This window comes from Manis javanica, chromosome 8 (assembly GCF_040802235.1).
Source record: "Manis javanica isolate MJ-LG chromosome 8, MJ_LKY, whole genome shotgun sequence".
NCBI lineage: Eukaryota > Metazoa > Chordata > Mammalia > Pholidota > Manidae > Manis > Manis javanica.
The window spans coordinates 2,142,026-2,168,073 of NC_133163.1; the positions used below are offsets into that span (position 1 = coordinate 2,142,026).

General features: G+C 47.6%; 2 protein-coding genes across 12 annotated transcripts in view; one reads left to right on the top strand and one right to left on the bottom strand.

Moving 5' to 3' along the window:
* The window catches only part of TDRD9 (tudor domain containing 9), a 112,451-nt gene that overhangs the window by 80,969 nt on the left and 5,434 nt on the right, over positions 1–26,048 (bottom strand). For 7 of the 9 annotated variants that reach the window (XM_073241774.1, XM_073241770.1, XM_073241772.1 and 4 more), the window contains exons 1-3: positions 23,123–23,347; positions 6,053–6,159; positions 318–415 (exon numbers count right to left, since the gene is read on the bottom strand). In XM_073241774.1, the coding sequence (XP_073097875.1) occupies positions 318–415; positions 6,053–6,159; positions 23,123–23,310 (393 nt within the window). In that variant the 5' untranslated portion in view covers positions 23,311–23,347. Of the gene's footprint in view, positions 1–317; positions 416–6,052; positions 6,160–23,122; positions 23,348–26,048 lie in introns of those variants that run through there. The other 2 variants (XM_073241768.1, XM_073241775.1) reach the window with 2 other exon arrangements.
* On the top strand, positions 11,596–16,736 carry RD3L (RD3 like). 3 transcript variants are annotated; one of them, XM_017679525.3, is made up of 4 exons: positions 11,596–11,835; positions 12,581–12,823; positions 13,212–13,517; positions 13,880–16,736. In XM_017679525.3, exons 3-4 carry the CDS (start codon positions 13,219–13,221, stop codon positions 14,175–14,177), a joined length of 597 nt encoding a protein of 198 aa, XP_017535014.1. In that variant the 5' UTR covers positions 11,596–11,835; positions 12,581–12,823; positions 13,212–13,218; the 3' UTR covers positions 14,178–16,736. The 3 variants fall into 3 exon arrangements, with proteins under 3 accessions (XP_017535014.1, XP_017535015.1, XP_073097877.1); XM_017679526.3 differs by lacking the exon at positions 11,596–11,835 and adding an exon at positions 12,322–12,520 and having other exon boundaries at positions 12,618–12,823; XM_073241776.1 differs by lacking the exon at positions 11,596–11,835 and having other exon boundaries at positions 12,322–12,823.

Genomic DNA, 26,048 nt, shown 5'->3' on the forward strand with positions numbered 1-26,048 from the left:
CAAAGGGATGCTGAGCACCGCCGCCAGAGGGCGCCACGCGCTGCACACGCCGACCTGGCTGCGAGTTCCTGCAGAGCAGAGGCGCGCCAGGCTCGCCTGTCAGGCAGCTCCTTCCGAGGAGGGGCGGCTGGCGGACAGACACAGTCAACAGACGGCCGAGGGGAGGCTGGACGGGTTACAGCGGCCCCCAGCCCAGCACACCCGGCTCCTGCTGCCCCCACTCCTGCTTTCACTGCCTTCACACCATAAACTAGGCATGCTGGGCCTTGGGCGTTTATTCAAACAGCAAAATTATAGTAAGACAAAATAAATTTTACCTCTTCCTTACATCGATTTATAGGCAAATCAGGATATCTGTAAGTTGGCTCTGGGATGCATGTCACGTTGCTTGATTTAGCCAAAGGCAGCCTTGGACCTGGATCAGATAAAACAAATACAGTCCTACTTCTTATCTGAGAAAAAGCAAGGTGAACAATCCTGGGCGTAATCTATACAAACAAAATAAAGCCATCCGCGTGCACACGCACACACACATCCCACAGCTGACACTGCGGGCAGGGTGATACACCCCGCGGGACCACTAGCAACAACTTACACAAGCTGAGCACCTGTAGGCTTAGCACTTCCTTCCAGATAAAAGGCCTGGAGAGCATATTACTCACTGCTTGAAAACGGCACTATAACGCTCAGCTTCAAAAATAAACTTTCATTTGACATTTCAGTAGAACATGCAGATCTGCTCAGTGTCTGTTCCTTGCTACTAAAATAGATGGGCATGTGGACTACGGGTATCCCGGCCGGGGGCAGCTCTGCCCTGGTAAAGCTGCAGCAGGCTGCCTCGGGCCAGCCTTACCCACTCCACGCCCTCCAGCCACACACGTAATGCTTCTTTCTGGCCGCTACCAGGCCTGGGCCTCTGATCATCATTTGACAGACTGACGAATCACCAAAATTCATGGGATACAAGCTTCTACTGGGAAATAATTTTTACTTCCAAAATAACTAGACTGTGAGGCTCCCTGCCCCTCCCAGACCTAGCAGCAAGCTCGCTCCCCGCCCCAGCACTGACCCCACCTGCCCCTCCACTTCCCTCCCAGCCCTCTCTCTCTGCCCCAGGGCCTCCTTCCTCTCCCTGCCTGCCGGGCACACACGCACACAACTGTTCCTTTTTCTCTCCTCCGTCCTCTCCCTATACATTCTCAGTTTCATGACCTATCTAATAATACATCATTAAAATATGGCTATATTTTCCTATCATCTGAATCAAGGGGTATAGTACTTGCTCTGAAATTTAAAAACACAGGAGCCAGACGGTTACAATGTCTCAAAGCAAAACCAGCCTCCCTGGGGGAAGAGCTCTTCCCAGGCAAGGGGTTCCGGCTGGTGAGCCCTCAGCACACTGCCTGAGCGTCACCTGTCCACTCACCACCACGCCACACGTGCCAACCACGCCGCCTCCTCCCACCACCACGCCGCACCTGCCCTGCACTCCTCTCAGCTTTAGGACAGTGGCTGATGCCACCCATCTCCCGACAGTGCACCAATCCAGCCTCACCCCTTCCAGAAGCCCCGTGACCAGAGTCCTCAGAATTAACCCCACTACCTTCAAGACACTGGGTTTGAGCAACACTCAATGTGCAAACAATTCCTAGCTCAGAAATGGTTCCAACATTCCACTACATTATGTGGCACTCTGACTGGTGGCCAGATACCCAGAGAGATAACAGACATAAACAGGGACCTTCCTATTCCTGATGCTGGTAGGCCGATCTCAGTAACAGGCCCTTTTTAACATAACAGATGAAAGGGACAAGAATTCTCACAGCCCAGGGAGTGAAGACAGAGAGGGGGTCTTGAGCCCGGACACCACTGGGAGGTGCAGGGATAAGCAGGGAACAGAGTGGACGTGAGAGGCCTCCTTCAAAGCAAAGGGCAGCACAGCACTGGGGCTGGGGACCTGCAACCAGGCCTCAGGGGGCTGTCACACAGCCCTCACGTGGACAATGCCACATGACTGACATTTCTTAACCACATGTACTTTGAAGGCTATGATTGAATGGCACAAATCTTCTAAAGCAAGAATTTCAAAAACCCTGACTGTCCTGTCTAAACCACAGCCCTTCCTCCATGTGACACAAACACAGTCTGACGTTTTCAGGCCACCACTGAAGCATACCCAGCACAAATCGAGGCCTGCCTCCATGCCTGCCGCCAGAGGGGTGCACAGCTCTTCCATCTGCGCATCAGCAGCAGGATTAAAGGCAGGTGGCCATGAAAAGCCCCACGGTTAAGGTCTCAGAGACAAGAGAACGGGTAACAAGGCAAACTGACAAACTACACTTGGCAAAGTGCAGCCCAAAGCGGCAGGAGAGATGCCTCAGGCTCACACTTGGCTATTTTTATTTTACATGAACTGGAAAAAAATGGAAACCATAAAAATTGCTAGTTTCTCTTCACTAAGCCACCCCACTATATCTTATCTTATCAACCAAACAGTAAATCTAACCAAAAAAAAAAAAATCCAGCAGTTAGAGGTTGCAAGCAGTATATACATACAGTTCTTAACTGGAGAATGTAACATTCCTTACCTTAAAATCTAGACACTGTACACTGTAGAAAATAAATTTAATTACTACATTATTGACTTCACCATAAAATTAAATCTTCAAAATGAGTAAGTGTATATCATTTTCTCCAAGTATAGGAAAGTATTCCGAATACAAAACTAAACAACTTGAAAGCTTCTTTCCGATTACACACCCACATAGGCCATTCTCTTAAATCAGAAGAAAAGCCATGAGGGGGATGAAAATAACTGCTGAAAATACCACCAAGCTAAAAGGGAGGTAGCACTGTGGCATTCATGCACAACCTAGACACCCTGCCAGGGCAAATTCAAAACTGTCCTGTGAAAGCAGCAGGGTGCCACAGGAGTCCCCAGTTTGGAACCAGGCTCAAGCTGTTCAGAAATGCTATTACATCTCAACTCTTTAAAAAGAAATGATTTACTTTTAACTAAACAAAATAAGTCTAACGTAATCTATAGAAATTCACAGAATGTGTTCCTGGATTTCTTCTACTTAGAAATAATTTTTTAAAACATTTATACAGAGGAATAACACCTGTATTATACCAAAATTAAAATATTTTGAATCAAAGAATTTTATAGCTGGATACAGTATATCTTAAAAAAAGTCATGTTAAAACCTTTGGTACTGGACTGGAATGAGAGGTATATCGGCATGATTTCACAGTTTTAAAATAAATGGACCCACACAGGAAGAGAAGTGGCTGGATGCATGCACTCAGATCCTCTTCAATGCTCCAAGGGCCCTTCCCGCTTCCCTGTCCCCCTCCCACTGCCACTGTGCCCAGCATATTGCCAAGTTCCACTGGTCTCCCCACATCGGCCCAAACTCCACTGCTGTCCCCACCAACCAGGGTGACTCTGCTCAGCTCTGCTCAGGTCCACATGGCCACCCTGGTCCAGCCCCTCCAGGACGGGCAGAGTGGTCTCCTCAGCATACATTCAATCCTGTGAGGTCTCCTCCTCCCTTCACAGTCAACCCAAGACAAACTGAGAGTCCCCACAGCTTCCCACTGCTCTGAACAGTAAGACCTCACCCTTGGCTGCGGCCTGACTATAGCAGGCGACCAGCACCGCCAGGCCCACTCAGCCAGCCTCGTCCCGTACAGTGCTGTCAGTTTTCTGTTTCTCCTGCAGCAAACTGCCACAAACTGAGTGGCTTTGATCGGCACAACGTCTTACAGATCCGAGGTCAGAAGTCCAAAATCAGTCTCGCCAGCTGAGATGGAGGCATGGGCAGGGGCCCCTTCTGCAACTCTTTGGGGAAGACCCTGTCCCTGTACCTTTCCAGTTTCTAGAAGCTACCTGCATTCCCTGGCCCCTATCTCACACCTCTCCAACCTACAGCCTCTGCTATCACATCCTCTCCTGCTTCCGACCCCCTGTAAGAGCCCTGTGATTACACTGGGCCGCAGACTATTGCCCCTTGCAAGTGCTTGAACTTACTCCAGCTCAAAGTTGCTTTTACTAATAAAATAACAGTCACAGGATCAGGGAACTAGAATGTGGACTTGTCTGGGGGCTGTGACTCTGCCAGCCCACCCTCCCCCACCCAGACTCCCAGCAACTGTGCCTCCTTTGGGGCTAGAGCACAGCCTCTCCTGTTACAGGCTACCTGTACACGCCCCCTCCACCTGACCCCCATGCCACCCAGGTAACTTCTACTCAACCTTCAGCTCCAAGCTCACCTGTTGCTTTCCTGATACCCCAGCTCAAGTCAGAAACCCTTGTCTAAGACCCCCATGGAGCTGTCTTCCAGAGCACTTATACCTCCAAAAGTATTTATCTGTGCAACTACATAGTGAACAATCTCTGTAAAAGCAGGGACCATGTCTTTTTCCTTAACACATTCCCACTGCCCCATACAGTTCCCAGCACACACCTTGATAAACCCTGGTCACTGGATGGATCCTCTGAGTGCAACCCCAGCCATAATGTGTGTGGCTGCCTAGTATAAAGCTCCAGATGTGCTGAGATACCATGGACAGAGAAAGCAAGTAGCAGTCTCAAACAGGAATACAAATCAAGTCATGAGAGCAGACACTTCCAAGCGCAGGCATTCTAAACAGCAGCAACCCAGATGGCACGCTCTGGAGCCAGCAGGGGGCATGTATATGCGTGTGCCCAGGGCCCATATGTATGGGTACCATGAGAAGGATCGCACCCTTGAGACATATGAAAGCTAACACACTTCCCTAGTGGATGCAGCACATGGTGGCTGTCTTCCCACAACAGCACACATGCCTATTTCATGATTCCAGGGAAACTGCACGATACTCCACTACACGAACTCTCCATTTCACGAACGCTCTGTTCACTGACATTCAGAGACTTCTCAGCCTTCCACAGATAAGCAACGATGCAATCAGCTTTCTTTCACATACAACTTTGTACTTTCCTCAACATCAATAAAAACTGGGTCAAAGGGCACACGCATTTCGAGCCATCACTGTGGCACTAATGGGGCTGTCCAGACAAACATTCCTCCTGGAGGCAGCTAAAGATGCCGGGTAAAATACACAAGCATCGCCTGAAAGGGGCTGAGGGCCGGGGACCCTGTGAGGAAAGGCCCCGCCGAGTCTGGGAGAAGGCAGGGACACGGGGGGGGGGACGGCAAAGAGCTAAAAGCATGTTTGTGTGAAGGTGAAAGACAGTGGAAGATCAATCCAAATACAGCACAGTGGCAAAAAAACGAGGACAACAGAACTAAATGACAGAGTGGGCAGATAATGGGTCAGAATTTTCTAGAACTCATGAAAGAATCCAATATTCTCTATCATCAAGAAGCCCAGGTAAATCCCACAAAGAACACAAATCAATGTGCTGTCACATATGGGCTGCATTTCATAATTTTTAAAAAGGCTAAAAAAGAAAAAGAAAATACTATTCTAACCCCAACTTTCGTGCCTAACTCTGAGCACACACACACACACAGAGGAGAAGCCTGGGAGGCCGAACGTCCCGGCAGAACTGGGTGGAAGTCTGTGATGGATAATGTCCTCGACAGCAAAAAAGCCAAGCTGATCTCTATCATGAATAGGCCCTGACGCTGATAAGGTGACGAGCTCAGAAAAAGAAACTGCACACTCATAGAAAGTAACTCACTTGAGCCGGCTCAACAGTATACCTTTGGAGGAGGGGTAAGGAGAACATTTTATCTTCTCAGTTATACATTTGTGCATTGTTTAACATTTTGTTTTACTGTGTTTATTGTAAAAACAACAATTTCTAAAATAAAACTGTTAAGCAGTTCTAATTAATAGTGAGGCAAAGAACAGACTCTTCAGGGACTGCGTTTCAGAGAAAAATGAGCAATTTACAGCCTATCATATACTCACCCCCCCAAAAAATCCCAAGTCAACACGCAGTACAGGCTCTTCACTTACCAAAACACTGTGATTCTTAAAGACAGTTCAGGAGTTAGTATTCTGTGATATTTTACAATGTTTAAAGATACCTACTTACCCGGCCCCCTGGTTGACTCATCACTGCCATACATGTCAAGTTCTTCTGCCTCAAGCTTTCTGTATTTGTCGATATACCCCATTTCAGAGCTCTCTTGGCTAGGTGGCCTGCAAAGAACATTAAAAGCTGGTACACTGTTTCTGAAAAGCCAAGAAACCCCATGCACTAAAGGAATTCTTGAATAGTTACCTTACATTAATTCACAGAGGAGAAAGCACAGTCAATAAACAGAAGAAACTACATGCAAATTCCTAGCTAGCAGGCCAATGCAGAGCAAAACCGTGAGAATCCACTGCAGTCATCTTTCAAACTGACAGCAGCAGAATATTGTTAGCTACAGGGTGGGTGGTCTGGGTGTGGCCATTTATCCCGAGGGGCAATCAGCCAGCACCTATAAAACCTGACCAGTACACTCCTGCAGGCCCGGCACCTTCCCCCCAGTGCCATCTCCCAGCAGTGTCTGCACCTGTAGACAAGGAAGCGCGTGCAGACAGGCACAGAGTGCATGCGTTCAGCAAGGACTTACTGCACACCTAGCACCCACGAGCACCATCTGGGGCACCAGACACACAGCAGCAAACAAAACAGAGCCCTGCCCTCAAGGAGACATAATAGGGCATAGATGCTTCTTAGTTATACGAAGGGAAAATTCAAAAAGATAAGGGCACAAAGGATTCCAGGGAGGCAGAGTACCTTTCATATAGTATTTGTAACAGTTAAAACCAGAAAAAACTGTGTCACAAGAGGGACAGGGCATTCTCTTACGTCAGATGTATCAGTTTAAAGAATACCTCGTTATATTCATACTGACAGATAAAAATGTCCAAGACATTAAGTAAGAAAAGACAAATATAGACAGGCTACAAAACACTCTACTATAATTGTTTCTTTTATCAGTCTAATTTAAAGGCACCAATTTAAATGCTGTCAGAGAAAAGGCTGTATGATACTGATTCTTGAAATTTGAGGTTTAATAAAATGCTATTTGCATTAACGTCTAGTTTTGTCTGATATTAATATTTAATATCACCATTCTTTTGGTTACTGTTTGTCTGATATTTACTCATTAATTCACTCAAATGAATAATTAGGGGCTGACTGCATGCCAGGCACTGTCAAAGCTCTTGGGACACGACGATTAGCAGACTGTATGGAGTTGACAGTCTCGATGGTGGGAGAGAAATAAAATAAGTCATGGAGTATGTTAGACAGCGTAAGTACGCAGAGAAAAATAGAGCCAGGAGAGGGGAGAAGGGGCCAGGACGGCTGCTATGTTAGCAGGATGACAAGGTGACATTCAAGCCAAGAAGAAAGCAGGGGCAAGGGATGGGGGGCAGGGCCATGCAGCTATGCAGGTGAGCCCCTTGGCCAAGGGCCTAGGATGGCAGGAGCCCGGCAGAGGATGGACGTACCGGGAAGAGCGGGGCAGGGTGCTGGAGGACTGGCAGGGAGTATTTAGGACAACGCTAGCTTCTGCTCTGAGATGAGCTTTGAGCAGACAGAAATAACAGTATCTGACTTCCACTTCCACAGGATGGCTGTGACCAGGTGACGAGGGTGGGCGATGGGGGCACAGACATGGAAGCAGCAAGGTCACCTAACAGGAGGCCACAACCGCCCAGGTGAGGACGCAGTGGCAAGGGCAGAGCAGCCACAGTGAAGGCAGAGCCCTGAGAATGCGCTGGCATGTTAGGTCTGGGGCACAAGAAAACAAAAAAGGAGTCAAGAATGATGCCAAGGTCCCAGTTCCTGGTCAGATTAAGCAAGCACCCCACACCTGTGTCTCTTCCAGAATGAAGCCGTGGACTCTGGACAGAGCGTCTGAGCAGCTAGCCAAGGAGTTGGAAGGGGAAGTACCCCCAGAGTGGGGACAAGACCAGAACTCAGAGTCGCCAGTTACCGTCCTCTAGCCCTAACTCACCATCATGTGACCTGTAGGCACCCCAGGAGCAGCTCTGGTTGTGCCTTGGGGAGCAGGGAAGGGGACCCCAAGTGCTCAAAATGTGTCATTTCTGTTTTCTCCATCCTCTCACATTCCAGGGGTGAACAGGAGTCTCAAACTCAAAAGGGCTGCCCTTTGCCTTCTCCAGCCTCCCACTGCCTGACCAGGATGGGGGTGCAGACAGATGCAGCTGCAGGAGGCGCATGCCGGAGTGGGGCAGTAAAGCCCCAGCCTCTGGCCAGAAGATCAAACTGCAGAGCCCCAGGGACGGGGAAGCCCCCTGGGAAATAAACACACGGCTAAAGCCCACTCCCGGCCGCACATGCACGCGCTGACCCCAAACTGCCCGTCACAGACCGGGAGACCAAGCTGCAGAATGGCCACTAGGTGGCGCAGCGTAGGCCAGATCCAGACAGCAAGCAGGGAGGGGCTCTGAACACCCCAGGGACCTGACACCACAGCCCTCCAGAGGCCAGTTGCAACTTTCAGACACAGCTGGTCAGTTGCATTCCCCATATGACTTACACAAGACCAGAGTCATATAATATAATATTCACGATGCCAGGATACACACCACAATCACTCTACGTACTTGAAGAACAAGGAACAGCTCTTGAGTGGAGCAGGGACCACTTACTTCGGATGCTGGCTCTCTGATTTGAGGACAAAAAAGGTCCACCCTTACACCTCCCACCGATCACTATCAATTCCAAACCAGCTCAACACCCAGGCACTTATTTTTTTAAGCCTATAAAGCTAATTATTATTCTGCATTTTTTAACTTCGGAGTAGAGAAGGCCTTCTCAAACAAGAGCACAAAAAAGGAAGTCAAAAAGGAAAATATCAATAAACTAAATCATGATTTTAAATTTATGAACATCTCTAAGGGGGAGCAGCAGTCATTAGAAAGATCTGGAGACCTTGACACAGGCACACAGTAGGAACGCCTGTCAGCCACTGAGATACAAACACCCAACAGAAAAGGGCCTTTAACTCCAAAAGCACATGTATTAGTGTATTTTAATTAAAATATGTTAAAGAGGAAGTAATATTGATAAAAGATATTGATCATAGTTTCTCCTCAAATATGAACTGCATTTTTATGCTGGCGAGGATGTGGACAAAGGGGAACTCTCTTACACTGCTGGTGGGAATGTAAATTAGTTCAACCATTGTGCAAAGCAATATGGAGGTTCCTCAAAAAACTAAAAATAGAAATACAATTTGACCCAGGAATCCCACTCCTAGGAATTTATCCAAAGGAAACAAGTTCTCAGATTCAAAAAGACATATGCATCCCTATGTTTATCGCAGCACTATTTACAATAGCCATGGTATGGAAGCAACCTAAGTGTCCATCAGTAGATGAATGGATAAAGAAGATGTAGTGCATATACACAATGGAATATTATTCAGCCATAAGAAAAAAACAAATCCTACCATTTGCAACATGGATGGAGGTAGAGGGTATTATGCTCAGTGAAATAAGCCAGGCGGAGAAAGACAAATACCAAATGATTTCACTCATATGTGGAGTATTAACGGCAAAGTAAACTGAAGGAACAAAACAGCAGCAGACTTACTGACTCCAAGAAGGTTACCGAAGGGGAGGGGTGGGAGCGGGCAGGTGGGAGGGAGGGAGAAGGGGATTGAGGGCTATTATGATTGGTACACATGTGCGGGTGGGGAGGGTCACAGGGAAGACAGTGTAGCACAGAGAAGACAAGTAGTGACTCTGTGGCATCTTATTACACTGATGGACCGTGACTGCAATGGGGTGTGGGGGAGACTTGATAATATGGGTGAATGTAGTGACCACAATGTTTTTCATGTGAAACCTTCATAAGAATGTATATCAATGATACCTTAATAAAAAAATGAACTGCATTTTTAAAAACTTTTTAAAAAAAAAAAACAGTATCCTAGAACTTTTAATTCAGCAGCAAAGGAGTTAAAGACAAAAGGGTATTAGTCTCCTTAACAATGAAAAATCTTCCTTTAAGTGCAACCAAATGCTGTTGCATACTATATAACAAGGTGTTGATTATAAATTTATAAGTCATGCCTGGCTCCTTGGTCGGCCTTCAACATTCCAAAATTTTGTTTTTCCATATTTATCTTCTTATATACTTCCTCACACATCTTAGAATGTTACACACACACACACACACAATGAATGATATGATCCTATTTTACTCTGACTTATAAAATTTTATATTACTCAGATAACAGCCTACAAAACCCTGACAGTGGCGAAAAAGAAACTGACCTAATTATTTCATAGTTTATGTCTTCCACACAAAATATCCTAATGAGGCTGCATTCATTAGAAACAATTCATTTATTCAACCTCATAAAATGTTTGGTAAATAAAATCCAAGTTAATCTGATTATACTCTGAAAACAGGAAGGCTCACAGCAAAGAGCTCACCTTACCTTGTTCTACAAATATTTATACTCCCTATCTATATGGTGGCAGGGCAACCTCTACAAGCAGGGAATGATATTTGGGCTCTGCTTTAATCAAACCATCTAAGGAAATAAGGCAGAAAAAAAACCAAAATTTTTTAGAACTCACACTAAGTACTAGAAAAACTGGTTTACCCAAGATCAAAGGAAGGTGCACAGGATGTGAGTGCAGGTGGTGAATAAGGCTCTGTGCCCATCAGACTTGAACATCACGATGGCAAGATCGGTGGCCTTCAAGCCATGCATGTGGTGGCTCTTTGGCCTTTATTTGTCCCCTACCAGGACACCCGACCCTGAAAGGCCTTCCCTGATCTCCACATCTAACTGGGGGTGGCAGGGTGTATTCAACACCCCATGGTGATCTATGATTGCCTCACTGGGTGACCGTCTTTCCACTAGAAGGCAGGCTCCACGAGGGCAGAGACAGGGCCTGTCTTGTTCATGGCATCCCAAGTCCCTACACGCGTCCAAGCTGCACACAGGCAATAAATACCTGCTGAGTGACTGACTGAAAGCCAGGAATTACAGTGGAGGACAGGGCAGCATCTCATCAGCCAGGACTAGAAAACAGGGAGGAGAGTGAATAAGATCAGAGAACAATCTTTCTGTAAGAGTAACAGTCAAGAGAAATAAAAGCAGAGTTCAAAGGAACAGTGGGGCCAAGGAAAAAATGTTGACATTTTCTCTCTGACAGAAGAAAAAAATTAGCTGGTATTTAAACTGGGCCTCAAAAAAAGAATTACAATGTGGATACATGGAAAGAGAAAGAATAAACATCTCAGAAGACAATGTCAGTGGGACCAAAGCTGAAGGTCAAAGGGACCGTGGCAAGGGTCAGAGGCACCGCCTGGCTGAAACAAAAGGCGAATCGGGCAGAGCAGGAGAGAGGCACCTGCCAGGGAGAAGTCTGGCTCCTGGTCACATCCAGTATATCACTAATACTTCTGTTACCATTCAGAGGCAAAAAATTAAAGTAATCATGTGGAGGACATTCAAAGAAAAAGCATGGGACTCATCATAACTTCAGAAGATCTGGCAGGACGTTTCTGTCCAGAGAAGCTTCACTCCCTTCCTTTTCACGGCACTACGCGTGCTGTCAAGTGAAACCTGCTAGTGCAGAGAATGAGCCCTGACGCCCGGCTTTCCCTGACAGACACTGGAAGCTGCACGATGACCACACACATCACTCTTCATCACACGTGACGTGTGGGTCTGACAGAAAGGATGCCTACCTTCACAGTTCATTTGAGGAAAGGGCAATGGAAGCACAAATGTTAACAGAAGGAAAAGCCACAGTGTAGCTCCTTAGCACGGAGACAGTAATCAAGTCCTGTCCACTCCTGAGCAAAAGACCCAGGACACCTAACAGAAGGTAAGCGCAACAGAGACCCTTACACACCAGTACAGTGTGTTTCACTTTCAGCTCCAAAAGAAAACACTGAGATCTTCTATAATGAATTGTAAGATTTTATTTTGAACTTTGTATGTTATGTGTTTTTTCCTGACCTTAATCTACTATTGCCATGTTTTCAAAATTATGTATTTTAAATTTGCCTCAGTGTTTATGTCCTCTAGGATTACAAGTTGCTTAATTATACACATTTAACTACTTAGGAAGAAAAAGGAGTACAGAATGTAACGTTTATTAAATATTTCACACATGACTGCCATCAGTATTCTTTGCCTATTTTGCTCAATTATAACCAACTTTCCCAAAATGTGTATTTTGCAAATAGTCAGGTCTTATCTATTTTTCCTGTTTTCATTAGAGGGGAGAGTGACCTGGCTTTTAAATGGCCTGAAAGTTAAGGTGAAGAATAAAAGCAACATGGTTATTTTTAGAGCTCTCTACAGGCATAAAAATACAGCACTGAACTGTGACCTGAGGCTCTGCACAGCACAGACGCACATCAGGCGACAGTCTCTGCTCCGGCAGGGGCACTGGCACTGGGCCTCAGCCGACCGCTCGTCCGTCACTAAAGATGATCTGAATGCATTGGGACCACAACCCGTAGCTGCCGGCATCTTTTTCAAATAGAATGAGCTACATTCAAAAGGTAGACCATTAGGTAATTTATGAAGATTAAATGGTATGTTATTTTTGTCATTTCTTCAAGCTTACTTACAAGGTGAATTAATGAGCATTCTCTCCAGATGAAGACATCACACCTCACTCCCAAAACAGAAAGGTATTAATTTCAAATACAGCTCCAGTGCGTAAATAAGGAGACTCATTCCTTCACGAGGGGATATACCCTGGAGCTCAAGACATACCCGAGTAAAACACAGCTTCATCACCAGTTCCTCCCACATCCTAACAAACTGGCAACATCAGCACCTCGGATCCATCAGCTTAACAGGTATGCTTTAAACCTTTTCTGTACAAAATTTAAGTCCAAATTGTATATGCAGATCGCACTCTCCTATACGTTAATATTTTAAAGCCTCCTAAGAACTTTTAATAGCATGTGTTAGTGCTATATTCAGAAAATGTTCAGTCTGTAGATTATCTGACTTTGCATATTTCATTTCTGCCTAGCTACAGAAAAGTATTTTCAAAGCCTGGTTTTGGGCACTGACCTAGTTAGAAATTAAGAGACTTTAATCCATGTTCTAATCTTATGACTCATATCTAACCGGTGAAAAAAATCATATACTTTCCTGGCAAATTTATTGTAAAGAAACAAATATTTGTTTATCAGAACCAGAACATCTGACACAAATAAACAAGTGAGAATATTTCCATAGGCTAAAAATGCCACTTTTTGGCTGGATGAAGTGGTCAAAACATGGGTCCTACAAACCCACACAGTATCCGGGCTCAGATGTGGTGACTAACACCCTGCTCCGGGAACTCAGGTGGCATCTGAAGGAGCGAGAAAGATTAACACAAGAGATCGAAAATGAACAAAAAGCAAAAAAAACAGGCGTGGATTACAACTGGCTGAGAAACTACCAGAATCCCCACATGACCATCCCAGCTACCGAACAAAGACAACTTGAAATTCTTTGCTCACAAGTTCAACCTTATCAAACTGGAACTATTCTCAGCAGGTAAAAACACTACGTTTTCTTTCGTGGTATCTGCTACTGTCAAGTCTAAGTTGCTCAGACAGGCAGACAGGAAACTGTATTCTGTCACATAAATTCTTTAATTGCACATATCAAATAACCAGCAGCCACAACCCCTACGGCAGGCTGGACAAAAAAGACTGCTGCCTTCTTCCTGGCTAAGAAATATTATTAAACTACATTCAAACTTATTCACTAGAAGCATAATTTTAACCCAGTGTGCAGATTACTCAAAGGTGGGTAACTACTATATGATCCCATTATTTAGGCAGAATTTTGGGAGATAGAGGGATATGACAAAATAAATTTTCTAACCTGAATAACCATTACTGCTTTCCCTCTAGATTTCGAGAAGTTTTGGCAGAAAACGACGTGCTGCCTTGGGAAATAGTCTATATCTTCAAGCAAGTTCTGAGGGATTTCCTAAATAGTGCTGACATAGGCAGTCACCAAGAGGGCCCGGCGGAGGCACGGAGTACAGACTGTGCCATCCGCCCAGCGGTCCCGGGAGGACGCTCCAGGCATCTAGACGAAGATGAGATCCCCACCATTTCAAGCTACGTCGACAGAAACACAAAGAACAGGTTCCCAACATTCTCACACAGAATATGGAACTTACCATATTATTACCCATCAAGTTAAGTTATTTAGAGCCAGAGGAGTTTTTATGACCACCTTAGTGTCAGAATTCTTAAAATTAAAAATTAGAAAAAGTGACATGACTTCACATTACTCTTTGTTGCAGAGTTAAATTTCCCCAGATGTACCATTTTAAAGTGATCCTTTAAATTTTAACCACTCTAAAAATGCAGTATTTTCATTGAACAGTATGCTTTTAACTAAAATGTCTTCTAAATATTTTGAAAAAATGTTTGAAGTACTTTCTTATACCTCAAACACATCCCACAGTAATGAAGGCACTTTATTTAGCATGAAATTTGACAAACTCTGTGTGAAACGTAGATGTTAACCTTGACTTTTATTCTAAAAGGAAGTGCTATATAGAATAAAATGAGTGTCTGACATGAACCTTATCTTTACAGTGTACACTGAATCGTCTCCAGAATAGTCATTCTCAGCAAGGGAAGAGAAAGGCATGGGTGAGGGGAAATAATACACAGTTTGAAACACAGCAGCGCTTTATCCCAACACTTGGATTTGTTTTTAATTACAGTATTTTTTATCTCAACTAACATTAAGAGAAAGCATAAAAATATAGCTCTATTACATTAATAAAAAGTGGACTGTTTTAACACTAGTAGCTGCTCTCAAAAAATAAGCATGCTAGCGTATAACCTAAAAACAATATTATGTTCATTTAAAATAGTAAACATTCAATATAAAAAACAATATTTCATAATTTCATTAAAGTAGGAAATTAATCATTAGTCAGATTTATGTTTTTTACAAAGCTACAATCTTTATCATTCTTCAAGGTATGCCCAAGAAACCTACTGTCTACAACTGGATATCTGGAGGTTTACTGGGGGCTTTTTTTTTTTTTTCATCTAAATAGAAAAAAAATTCAAAATTGGGACTACATATATACTCCAAAAAAAATCTTCTGACTCACTTTTCTCTGCACCCTCGGCCAACCTCCACACCATTCTGAAGGGGCCTCAACTTGGTCTTAAATCTTAACCATGGAATAAACAGTGCCAATCTGACCAGGGCTTCACAAGGCAAAGGAAAACCCAGACCTAACGGACCTGAAATAAAGACACCTCTCGTGCGCGTCTCCTTTTGGTTCCGTTTTCATGACCTAACAGTCTATGCTTCTCCAGTCATTCTTAAGATTCCTTAGAGTGGATACTATTTATGGGCGAGATAGTTAATGTTACTGCCTTAATGGTGAGAACAAAATGTTTGTGTTATATAGAACTTGGAGTCTGTCTATGCAACTCAGCACTAGGACTGGCGATCTCACCAGGCCTAGCGGAAAACACACACCAGGAAGAGGCCCACACGGCAGCGTTCTCCCTCCAGGGCATCTCACATCGACACCGACCAGGTCACATGACTGAGCCCACAGCACTTTCAAAAGAGAGCCACCCTCCCTGTTCAGTCAGGAAGATAAATTTTTTTAATAACTCTTATTAAAACACTCACAGTGACTGAAGAAGCTGTAGGTTTTAATTCCCCAAGTCAGGAAGAAAACAAACCCCATGCCCTCTCCTCTTTCAGTCGCCCACAGTGCAGCTCAACTCTACAGCCAGACTCCAAGAGAACACCACAACTCACTGTGTTTTCCCTAAGTCCTTATCTCTCACTCTGGTTTTTGTACTATCCTGAGAAGTATGTTTCCTGTGAGAGTACTGGTGGATGTAATTTAAAACTAGAGTTGTTTCTGGAAAATCTACAAATCAAATAAATTTCAACACAAATAACTACATACTTATATATTGGGCTGTTTCTAGTAGTACCTAAAGTTGGCAAATGAATGAGGGTCAAAGGGGAGCTGAGTACCAAGAATGCTTCAAGTGCTTCAAATACTTCAACTGGTGTTTCTCCATATATAACAACCCTACCTATCCATCAAATTCCACAAGCCAGAATCTCAATCATTCTGGTCTTTGGGACAGTAGAGGGACCAGAAACACATCACAAAGAAATGAGACTTGGGGCACATGGTAAGTGCTTTTGAGGAGGAAAAAAGATTGGAACGGACTAGAGGGACTGAGTGAGAAGGCTGGCAGAGAAGGCTGGGAGGCTTCAGTAGGCGTGCAGGTCACAGGAGACCTCTAAGGGGCAGACACAGGAAGGAGCAACAGGATGGTAGGGGCCTGTCGTGGGAAGCAGCAGGTGTGGGAGGGGTGCAGGCACCCCAGGCAGAAGACAGAGTAGATGCAGAAGCCCCAAGCTGGACATGAGTTGGTGTCTGCAAGACACAGCAGAAATGCCAGTGTGGTCAGAGGGCAGCAGCAGCAGGCGGCAGGTCAGCCAGGTGCCAGGCGGAGGTGCACTCGGCAGGCCCCACTAGAAGCCCCCAGTCACCTACCCCACAGAAAGCCCCACATGCTCAAAGAACTGCAGGCGCAAAGGCTCATTCAAGTGTTTGTTCATTCAACAGCTATTCACTGCGCATCTGCTCATGTCAGGCGCTCTTCTAGGGCTAGAGTAAATCGTTGGGGGGCAAGGATGGGAAGCCAGGGGATGAAAAATGGAAGGCTTTTGCAGTAATCCAGGGAAGAGATGATGGTGGTTCATTCAATCCAAGGTGACAGCATAAACAGTGAAATGTGCTCTTGTTCTGGAAACATTATGGTACAGTTGCCAGGATATTCAGATTGCTATTGGACTGACTGGACACACACACACACCCTTCAGGGAAATCCGCGATGGTGAGAGGAGCAAGACAGATTTTATGAGTCAACCAAGGCGGGAGGGGATGAGGAAGCCACTCTCCTCGCTTCTACAATAAACATCTGTCATATACGAGCATTAGACAGTAGGGACCCACCAGGGCAGTTCACTCACCCACAAATGTCTGCATTCCTCCTACACGTCAGGTTGGAGGTATTAGAGGTGCAGAGTCAGTGATGACCTACACCCTAGGCAGCTCTCTGTGGGGAAAATACATCAAACAATCCCACACAAGTACTAAGTGCACATACAGGGCATACAGCTGTCCACATGAACTGGGCTCGCTCGCTGGGTTTTCCTCTGACCCCCTCACTGTTCTTTCTTAGTCTCCTTCACTCATTCACCTTTCAACCTTTAAACAACCAAGTGCTCCAGGCCTGAGTCCTTGGACCTCTCCTCTCCCTGTGCCCACCCACAGCTCCTTCTGCGGTCCTGCCTTCTCAGCTGATGGCAACACCTTCCAGTAGCTCAGCCGGAAACCTTGGCATCAGCCATGACTGCTTCCCCATTCAATTCTGTATCTGATCCAGCCACAAAGTCTTTGCCTCTGTCTCAGGAATATGCACTGAATTCCCACACCGTTTACCATCCCGCTGCACTGTCCTAACTCTTGCTTGGATGACACCCTACTACCCACCTGTATTAGTTACGGTCCTGCAGACAACAGACGCAACAGGATGCATGCCTGTGTGTGTGTACACAGAGAGAGAGAGATTGAGAGATTTATTTTAAGGAATTAGCTCACACATTTGTAAAGGTGCAAAATCCGTAATCTGTGGGGTAGGCTGGCGGGCTGGAAACCCAGGGAATGTAAAGGCAGTCTGCTGGCTTGATTCCTGCTTGCTTGGGGAAATCAGTCTTTGCTCTATTCAGGTCTTCAACTGATTGAATGAGACCCACCCACAATATAGAGGGTAATCTATTTACTCAAAATTCACCCATTTAAATGTTAATCTCATCCAAAACACACTGTCCTGCCAATGGGTTTCAGCCCCAGGCAAGTTCACTATGGATTCAGTGTGACCAAAGAAAATGACAGTAGAACGTTCTTGGGGTGAAAGGGTTATATCCAACTTTGTTTCCACAGTGGCAGGTCAGTCACTAGAATCCCGCCCACTCAGAGTGAGTCTGCGCACAGCAAGCCGGTCTCTGCCTCTGAGCCTCTCTATCTCTCAGCTGTCTGTCCTCGGCGCTGCCACCACTCCAGCCTCTGTTCTGCTGTCCTGCAGCCATGCCACCGTGTCACCCGGAGCACTGGGAGAGCTCTTTATAGAGTCAATAGCAACGTATTGCCCACACGTGTGTCCTGCAGACACACAGGCCGATCCTGTTGCTTCATCTCTGCCTCTGCTTCATCCTCAGCAGCCAGAACCGCTGCTCCGGTCCCAGTCACCGCCACAGCTCCAGTCCAGTTTCTCTCTGTCTGCTCCTGCCTTTTCAAACCAACTCACATCTGGGTCCTCGCGACCTTCAAGGGGCCCTTTAAATTCTTCCTCCGAGAAGCAGACCGTATTTCCTTTTTTGCTTGAGCCTGAGGATAGAAGCAGAGCGTGGAGCGCCCCACAGCCTGCGGAGGGGCTGCACCTCCCCTGGAAGGACCCGTGGTTGCCGAGTCCTTCGGGCTTCCCACCAGCTTTCCACCAGATGGGGTTTCAACCCAGGAGGGACGGATGCCTCCAGCACTGGCAGGGCCGCCACCCTCACCTGCTCCTCCATTTCTGGGGCGGGCGGCCCCACAGCATCTGTCGCCTGCCCCACGGCACCTGGCAGCCTGCGCTCTCATGCTCCTCGGGCTGCTCCTCGGGCCACTCCTTCTTCCCGTGCCGCCTCCTCTCGGGCTACCGCGACACCCGTTACTATTTCCACAGCACTTCATAGTGATGCTGTGGGTAAAATGAAAGTTCCTCTGGCCAGGACTCTCACCTGGCCCTGGCCAGCTAGCTCACTACACACAGGTGGGCAGTATGTTGTTACTCTCTAGATAAAGAGCCCTGCCCAGTGCCCTGGGCGACACGGCGGCACCACTGCAAGGCTGCGGGAGAGGAGAGCAGAGGTTGGAGTGGCGGCAGCGTGGGCAGAGAGGCCCAGGGACAGAGACCCGCTTGCTGTGCGCAGACTCGCTCTGAGTGGATGGAATTCTAGTGATTGAACGGCCACCGTGGAAATAAAGTTGGGTATAACCCTTTCACCCCAAGAACGTTCTACTGTCATTTCTTTGGTCACACTGAATCCATAGTGAACTTGCCGGGGGCTGAAACCCACTGGCAAGACACACACCTTTACAGAAACATCCAGAATAATATTTGACCAATACATGGGCATGATGGCCCAGCCAAGCTGACACAAAGTTGATGTCACAGATGATACCTATCACCTCTTCCCTGTTTCTGCTCTGGGACCCTTCAAGCCATTCAACACAGCAGTGATCTGTTAGAACCAGAAGTTACATCAGTTTGAGCTCTACGCAAAACCCCAAAGCAGCAAAATTCTCCCTATGACTGAAGAGACAACTCTTGACGCAGCTCCATTACCTCTCCCACCCCATCTACTGCCTACCTCACAATCACCACTTCGGGTGCCCGAGCTGATACAGAAAACTTTAACTCATGGGAAAACTGCCTGATTAACTAAAAACTAAATCTGTTAGAAAGACAAAAAGGTATTTTAAAAACACAGCCTTTGTGTGTGAACAGAAAACAGGACTCCTTGAAGGGTGATATGCAGACATTGACACACGGCCTACATACAGAAAGCAACACGGCAAACAGAAAAGGGTACTAGGCTTGGGGCTCAAACACATTCATTCTGCAACACAAGACATGGCCTGGCATGAGGCTCTCAACTTATCTGATCCTTGACTTCCTCCGCTATGAAACAGGGCCTCCTCTACATGTCACAGACTGTCGATGTCTGACACAACGTCCAACACAGTAGCATTCAACTTTCAGTAAGACACACCAAGATGGAAAAAGGAAGTTCAGAAAAGGCAGGTAAAAGTGCTGTCATGAGATGACGGCAGTCTAGCAGTGAGCTTCTATGGGGAGGCCTTCTCTGTGACAAAGTATATTCAAGATGCTCAAGAGTCCAAGAGAAAAATGCAAGAACTAAGCGGGAATGTCATGTGCCACGAAGACAGGAGATCCAGACAGAAAGCCAGGGAAGCACTGGACAGGAGATGGGGCACTGCAGGGCTGCCAGTGCAGCCGCAGGCCCAAGGCAAGGCCCCCAGATACCACCACAGCCGCCACGTGTCCTTCCCCTGCACCCAGGTGAAGCTGCGGGAACGTAGGAATAAAAGCATGACCCACAGCCACCTGAAGGAGAAAATCAGTGAAATAAAACCACTGACAGTAACATTGAAAAGTCATTCAGCTACTCACACCCCTCACCCATCCCTCCTGACCCCCATGGACGTCTGGCCTCTCCCAAGCAGTGCCTCCAGCAAGGCGCTCACAGTGACCCTGGGCTTGCCACACAGACCATGCACAGCTCACCGAACAATTCTTACCCGTGCTACCCACGATACTGTCTGGTGTTTTCTACACCTCTTTTTCTTAATGCTGAGGCCACTACTCACTCAAGCGCCTCATCAAACTGATCGACCACTCTCTGGGCCCCAGGTACTCTGCTGAAGCTGATCTTACCTCTTAACAGCTGAGTTACTGTGCCTCCCAAGTACGGCTTCACCACGTGATAGCCTGTGCTTATGAAGCCTGCCTTCACCTATGTCAATGTTTTCTCACCATCAGAACATCACTCAAAACTCTCCTTCCTGGAAAGACATCATTCAACAAGTATCTGAGCATCCGCCGTGTGCCAGCCTCTGAGGTCAGCTGACTCCACAGACAGTTAGTTCACCCTCAGTCTGCACCCCAGCTCTACCTCTGCCTTAACCTCCTGTGGCTGCCGTAACAAATTACTGCAAATTCAGTAGTTCAGAACAACACAAATAAACACAAATTATTCCCAGAGTAAATCAGAAGTCCAGGCAGACTTAGCTGGGTCCTCTGCCCACAATGGCAAAATCAAGGTGCTCGAGGGCTGCATTCTCCACAGCAGGCTCATTCAGGCTGTAAGCCAAATTCAGTCCCTTGAAGTCCTGCGATGAGGCCCCACTTCCTTGCTGGCTGTCAGCTGGGACCCAGGCTTTGCTCTCAGCTGCCCGCCTTCCTCCTGTTTTCCATGTGGCCCTCGAGCACCAACCAATCACGCCCCTCTCATCTTTCAAACCCCTGATGCCAGTTGGAGATGGCCTCTGCTTTTAAGGGCTCCTGTGATTAGACAATCCAGGGAGTCTCCCTCTTTTAGGCTCTGCAACCTTAACTACATCTACAAAAGCCTCTGCCATTTAGTAAGGCAACATTTCACAGGTTCCAGTGCACATCTTGGGGGTCATTCCATTATCATGACCATTTATTACAGGAGGCTGGGCAAGCCGCTTTGCCACGCACACCTGTTTCTTCATCCACAAAATCAAGACAATGCTATTGACCTCCCAGTACTGTTTCAGGATTAAATAACACAGGTTGTGTTTCAGGGCCTGCTGCCTGCTGGACCCACTGGCATTAGCTATGCATGTGTGATGCCCAGGAAAGCAACTCCTGAGGAAGCCCTCCTTGGACTCAGCACCCCTCATGGCCAGGCAACTCCTGGCGCTGTGCTGTCTGCCTGCCACCAGCAGAGTGTATGGTAACTTTACAAACTGATTTTACTTGTTCATCATGACTTTTAAATGGGGCTTATATTTGGGGGGGGGTTCCATTTCATCATTCTAAAAATACATTTTATTCATTTTATTCAAAGCCTCAGTCCATGAAGGACTGAAAATTTTAAAAACTAGTCCTTAGTAGTTAAAAATACATCTAAATCTATAGGTTAGTTTCTGACAAGGTCAATAGTGGTTTACTTCCAATACTAATCACCGTGAGTTATTTAAAAGCAATACTGTTCTGCCAACTGGAGGGAGCAAACGGGGAGCAGTGAGGAGGAAGGGTGGCCACCGAAGCAGTTTCCCAGAGTAATTCAGGAAAGTACACAAAAACATGGACAAAACAGCCACTCTTAGAGCTGCACAAGGTTCTCTTTGTCTCCTCTTGCTTCTAAGAAACAAATTCACCAAGATCCCAAGTTGCCCTTGACTCTACAAAGGCTTGAAACAAACCCGTGGAAACTTGATGGGGCCAAGGAACAAGAGTAACATTGAAGAATTAAACAAAAACCACCCTCTCAAGTGTAAGGGCTGCGGGGAGGGCCAAGCAGAGAGGCTGATACTCCAGGCTGGAGGTATGTCCACACCTGCCGGCTTCAGAAAAGGAGCAAGTGATCCTACTTACCAGATCTAGGTCGTCTGAAAAGAGAACGAGGCTCTTGCCCTTTCCTTTCCATCAAAAGGATATGAACAGATTGTCGGAAGCTACGTAAGTCAGAACAGAGGGAGGAGGAACCTTAGTAAAAGTGAACAGAGGTCCAGCAGTCCTACGATTTGGTATCTGTCCAAAGGAGTTGAAAGCTTTTTACCCCCACGACACCTCACAAGGGCACGTTTACAGAAGGCTTATTCACCATCGCTAAAACTTGGAGCCACCTGGGTACCTCCAGGAAGTACATAGTGGTACATCCAGACATCAGGAATATTACTCAGCGCGTGAAAAGGCACGGCGGAAACTTGTGAATTGCTAAGTGAAAGAAGCCAGCCTGAAAAAGCTAGACGCCTATGATTCCAACTAGAGGACGTTGTGGAAAACACAAAACGGTACATAGTAAAAAGACAAGCGGCTGCAGGGGAAGGAGGGACAGGAAGTGGGGCACAGAGGGCGGTGACATCCCTCTGCGTGCCGGTGTCACCATGCGTTTGCCGAGCCGGACGTTACAGCGCAGGCGTGAACGTGAACGTCCGCCTCCACTGCGGACCCTAGTTGGTAACGGTGGATCCACGTGGGCTCACCAGCAGTAAAACATGCAGCACAGCAAGGCCGGGCGGTAACAACGGGGAAATGCAGGCGGCAGGAGGAAGTACGTGGGGCTCCCCACCTGCTCGCTTTTTCTGTAAATTTAAACCGTCCTACAAGCCAAAGCTCATTAACATTAAACTTAGAAACTGAACCGAACTCCAGGGCGGCTCGGCCTCTGGCAGAGAAGCACGCCTGGCCTCGGGCACCGGATGGGCCCTTGGGTGGCCCGGCGCTCGTCGGCCCGCTCTCCGCCTCGCCCGCACGGCCTCCTACCTCCCGGACGCCGGCCGGGCAGGGGCGAGGCTGGGGGCCGCGGACGCAGCCGCGTCCCTGCGCTGCGCCTCGTCCCAGGCCGCCTCGGCCGGGAAGGCCGGCGGCGAGCCCAGCAGCTCCACATCGGTCACGGTCTTGCCGATGGTGAACCAGTCGTTGATCTGGTCGACGGTGAGCTTGCGCAGCATGCTTGCGGCCACGTCGGCGCCGCCCTAACTGCCTTGCACGGCTGAGGGAACACGCGGCTGCGGCGGCGGCGGCGGCGGCGGGGGCGGGAACGTCGCCCCGCCCCGCTCGGGCCCTCCAATCCCAACGCGTCACGCCACTCAGACCTTCCAATCGCAAGGCACCATCCCGCGCGCGGCCCAGGCCTCGTGCCCGCGCCCCGCCCCGCCTCGCTAGGCCTGCCGGGAGTCCGGCACCACCGCGCCAACCGGCCGGCACGCGGCGGCCAGTGAGACGGCCGGGTCAGCGCGGCGAGCCCCTCATCCCAGCCCCCCCGGCCCTCCCGGCGGGGACTGGCGTCGGCGGCTGCCGTGTGCAGGAACGCCGCCTCGAGTATCTCCGCCCAGTCCCTCTGAGGGCCGTGGCGCTGGGGGCCACTCGGGACATGCACTAAACACCTGTGTGCCTGGCCCAGCACAGGGCCGCCCGGTACCGGGCAGCGCGGTGACGGGCCTCAGGGCGGAGGTGGAAGGCAAACCTGAGAAGGGCTTAGAGCCTGCATTGTCGCGGTAAACAGCTGGCTGCCAAAGCAAGACCCGCTGCCCCCGACCTGTGAGCCGGGAGCAGGGACAGGTTAGGGAAGGCTTCTTGGAGAAAATGGCACCGAAGAGGACAGCCGCAGGATGACCAGGGGTGAGCCGGCTGCAGGAGGACTCGGAGAGAGAACCGCAGGGGAAGGGCGTCCCTGGAGGAAGGCCTGACCCTGATGCCTGCGGTCAGGGCCCGGACACCCTAGGCTGAAGCCGGCTTCTTCCTAAACCGACGTGTCAGGTGCAGGGACCTCCCACGGACATAGGGAGGTGATGGGGACAGATTCGGAGGCTGTCGGCAGATGAATGGCGAACCCCCGAGAGGCTGAGCTCCTGAAGAGTAAAGCGGGGGACAGCGTCGGAGGAGAGGCGGTGTGGGGAGGGCCCCAGTATACACACAAAGGAAGGAGGGCGGTGCGGAGAGGCAGACGCAGGACCGCCCGTCCCCTGCCGCCCCAGCAGCGCCGGAGGCCGAGGGAAGCGCGGAGAGTGCGGCCCTGGCCAGCGGTGTGAAGTCCAGTCCGCTAGGACTGGAAAAAGCCAGAGCAGTGACGCATAAACAGTCGGCTTGGTGTGCGTGGGCGCGCGTCGGTGGAGGGGGCGCGGAGTTACTGGTTCTTCACCAAAAAATGAGCCCACGTGATGCTGAGCCGAGAGTCCCCGGTCCAAATCCCAGCCACACCACCAGCTTCTGAGCTCTGCGCCTCATATTCTGACGTTTCCAAATACTGCAGCCCACACAGAAAGCACTCCTTACACACATCTTTTGGCAGCGGACAAGAACTTGTTTTTCAATAAATAAGAAAGACATGTGATCATAAAGTCATTGAGACTCTTAGTACGTCACTCAGCACTGACTGGGAAATACCGCACCTGCATACTTCACGGACGTCACCGAATACACTGAAACCACTTCAGACAACTGGAACCCAAATTTGTGCTTGCTAGTATACTACTGTTCCTGCACACTCATTCTTTGTTGATGCCACAGTATGTTTTTAAGTGGAAGTTGCTTTTTTTCTCAAGCAGGCTCCTTTCTCAAACAATTTTCAGAGGACTTTTTCTATGTTCTTTGATCCTTTGGGTTACTATGTCCTTCAGCTGTCCTGAAGTTTTGAGTTTTAACTGCAGTGTAAGGACACTGTTTTGATGCTTCTCCCATTTGAAATGTATTGTCATTTGATTGATTGCCATTTTCCTGACCAAAACGTGTTTAACATTCTGTGTCATCACAGACTGAATGGCTCCAAGCCTCCTTATTTGATCAGCAGTTCCTGGCCCTGCATGGTCACTCGCCCAGATCATCTGGCATTCCTGTCCACAGTTCAGAGGCAGCACCATGGACTTGTAGACAACTAGGCCAGGGCACAGGGGAAGCCCCAGAGGCTTCATGGGCCTTGGAGGTTTTGCATATTTGCATTCCAGGAATGGCTTGTGCTGCAGGCCGGAAGGTGGAACAAACAGCTGAGAGCAATTAGAAATTCCGCTGGTGCCATTAGGCAGCTCTCTTGACACAGCAAGAGAAGCTATGTTTTCATGGCTTCACCGACCTCAGCCACAAACATAACAGAACGCGTCATTCTGCACTTTGAATAAACCCACTAGGATGCTGCTTTAAGTATTTTTTCTTTGATGATGTGTTTTTTGTGGCATGTTTTATATTTGTAACTAAAGACATTAAAATTCTATTGCTCTTAAGTTGAAACTACAGAAGCTTTATCTTGAAAAAGCTTCAATGATGCTCTTAGATTTCTCCTCAGTGCTCGTTGTCTTCAGCAGTTTTTTACCTCATTGTAAGTCTAAAACATTCTTTTTCTAAGACAGTGGTTCTCAAACCTGGTGCTTATCTCAGGACCCCTTTATACTCCGGCAACCCTACAGGGCTTGTGTTTGTGTGGGTTACATCTACTTCATTAGGAGTTTTGACTGAAACATATTTTACTTATTTATTCTTTTAGAATAATAGATGTTAAAGGGAATATCTTTATGAGAAGTTACTATGCCAAAAAAATGTTTGTGTCAGAAAATCGACACTTTTAGATTTTTGCACATCTCTTAATGTCTGCCTTATTGGAAGACAGCTGGATTTTCATATCTTTTTCTGTATTCCTTCTGTTTCGACATTACAAGTCAGCCTCTAGAAAACTCCACTGTACACTTGTGAGAGAATT

Bases quoted from the DNA above. Each gene is read 5' to 3' on its own strand.
- RD3L (XM_017679525.3), top strand. From the start codon at position 13,219: ATGCCACTTTTTGGCTGGATGAAGTGGTCAAAACATGGGTCCTACAAA. The intron at 13,518-13,879 runs GTAAAAACACTA...CTTTCCCTCTAG, and splicing joins ACTGGAACTATTCTCAGCAG to ATTTCGAGAAGTTTTGGCAG.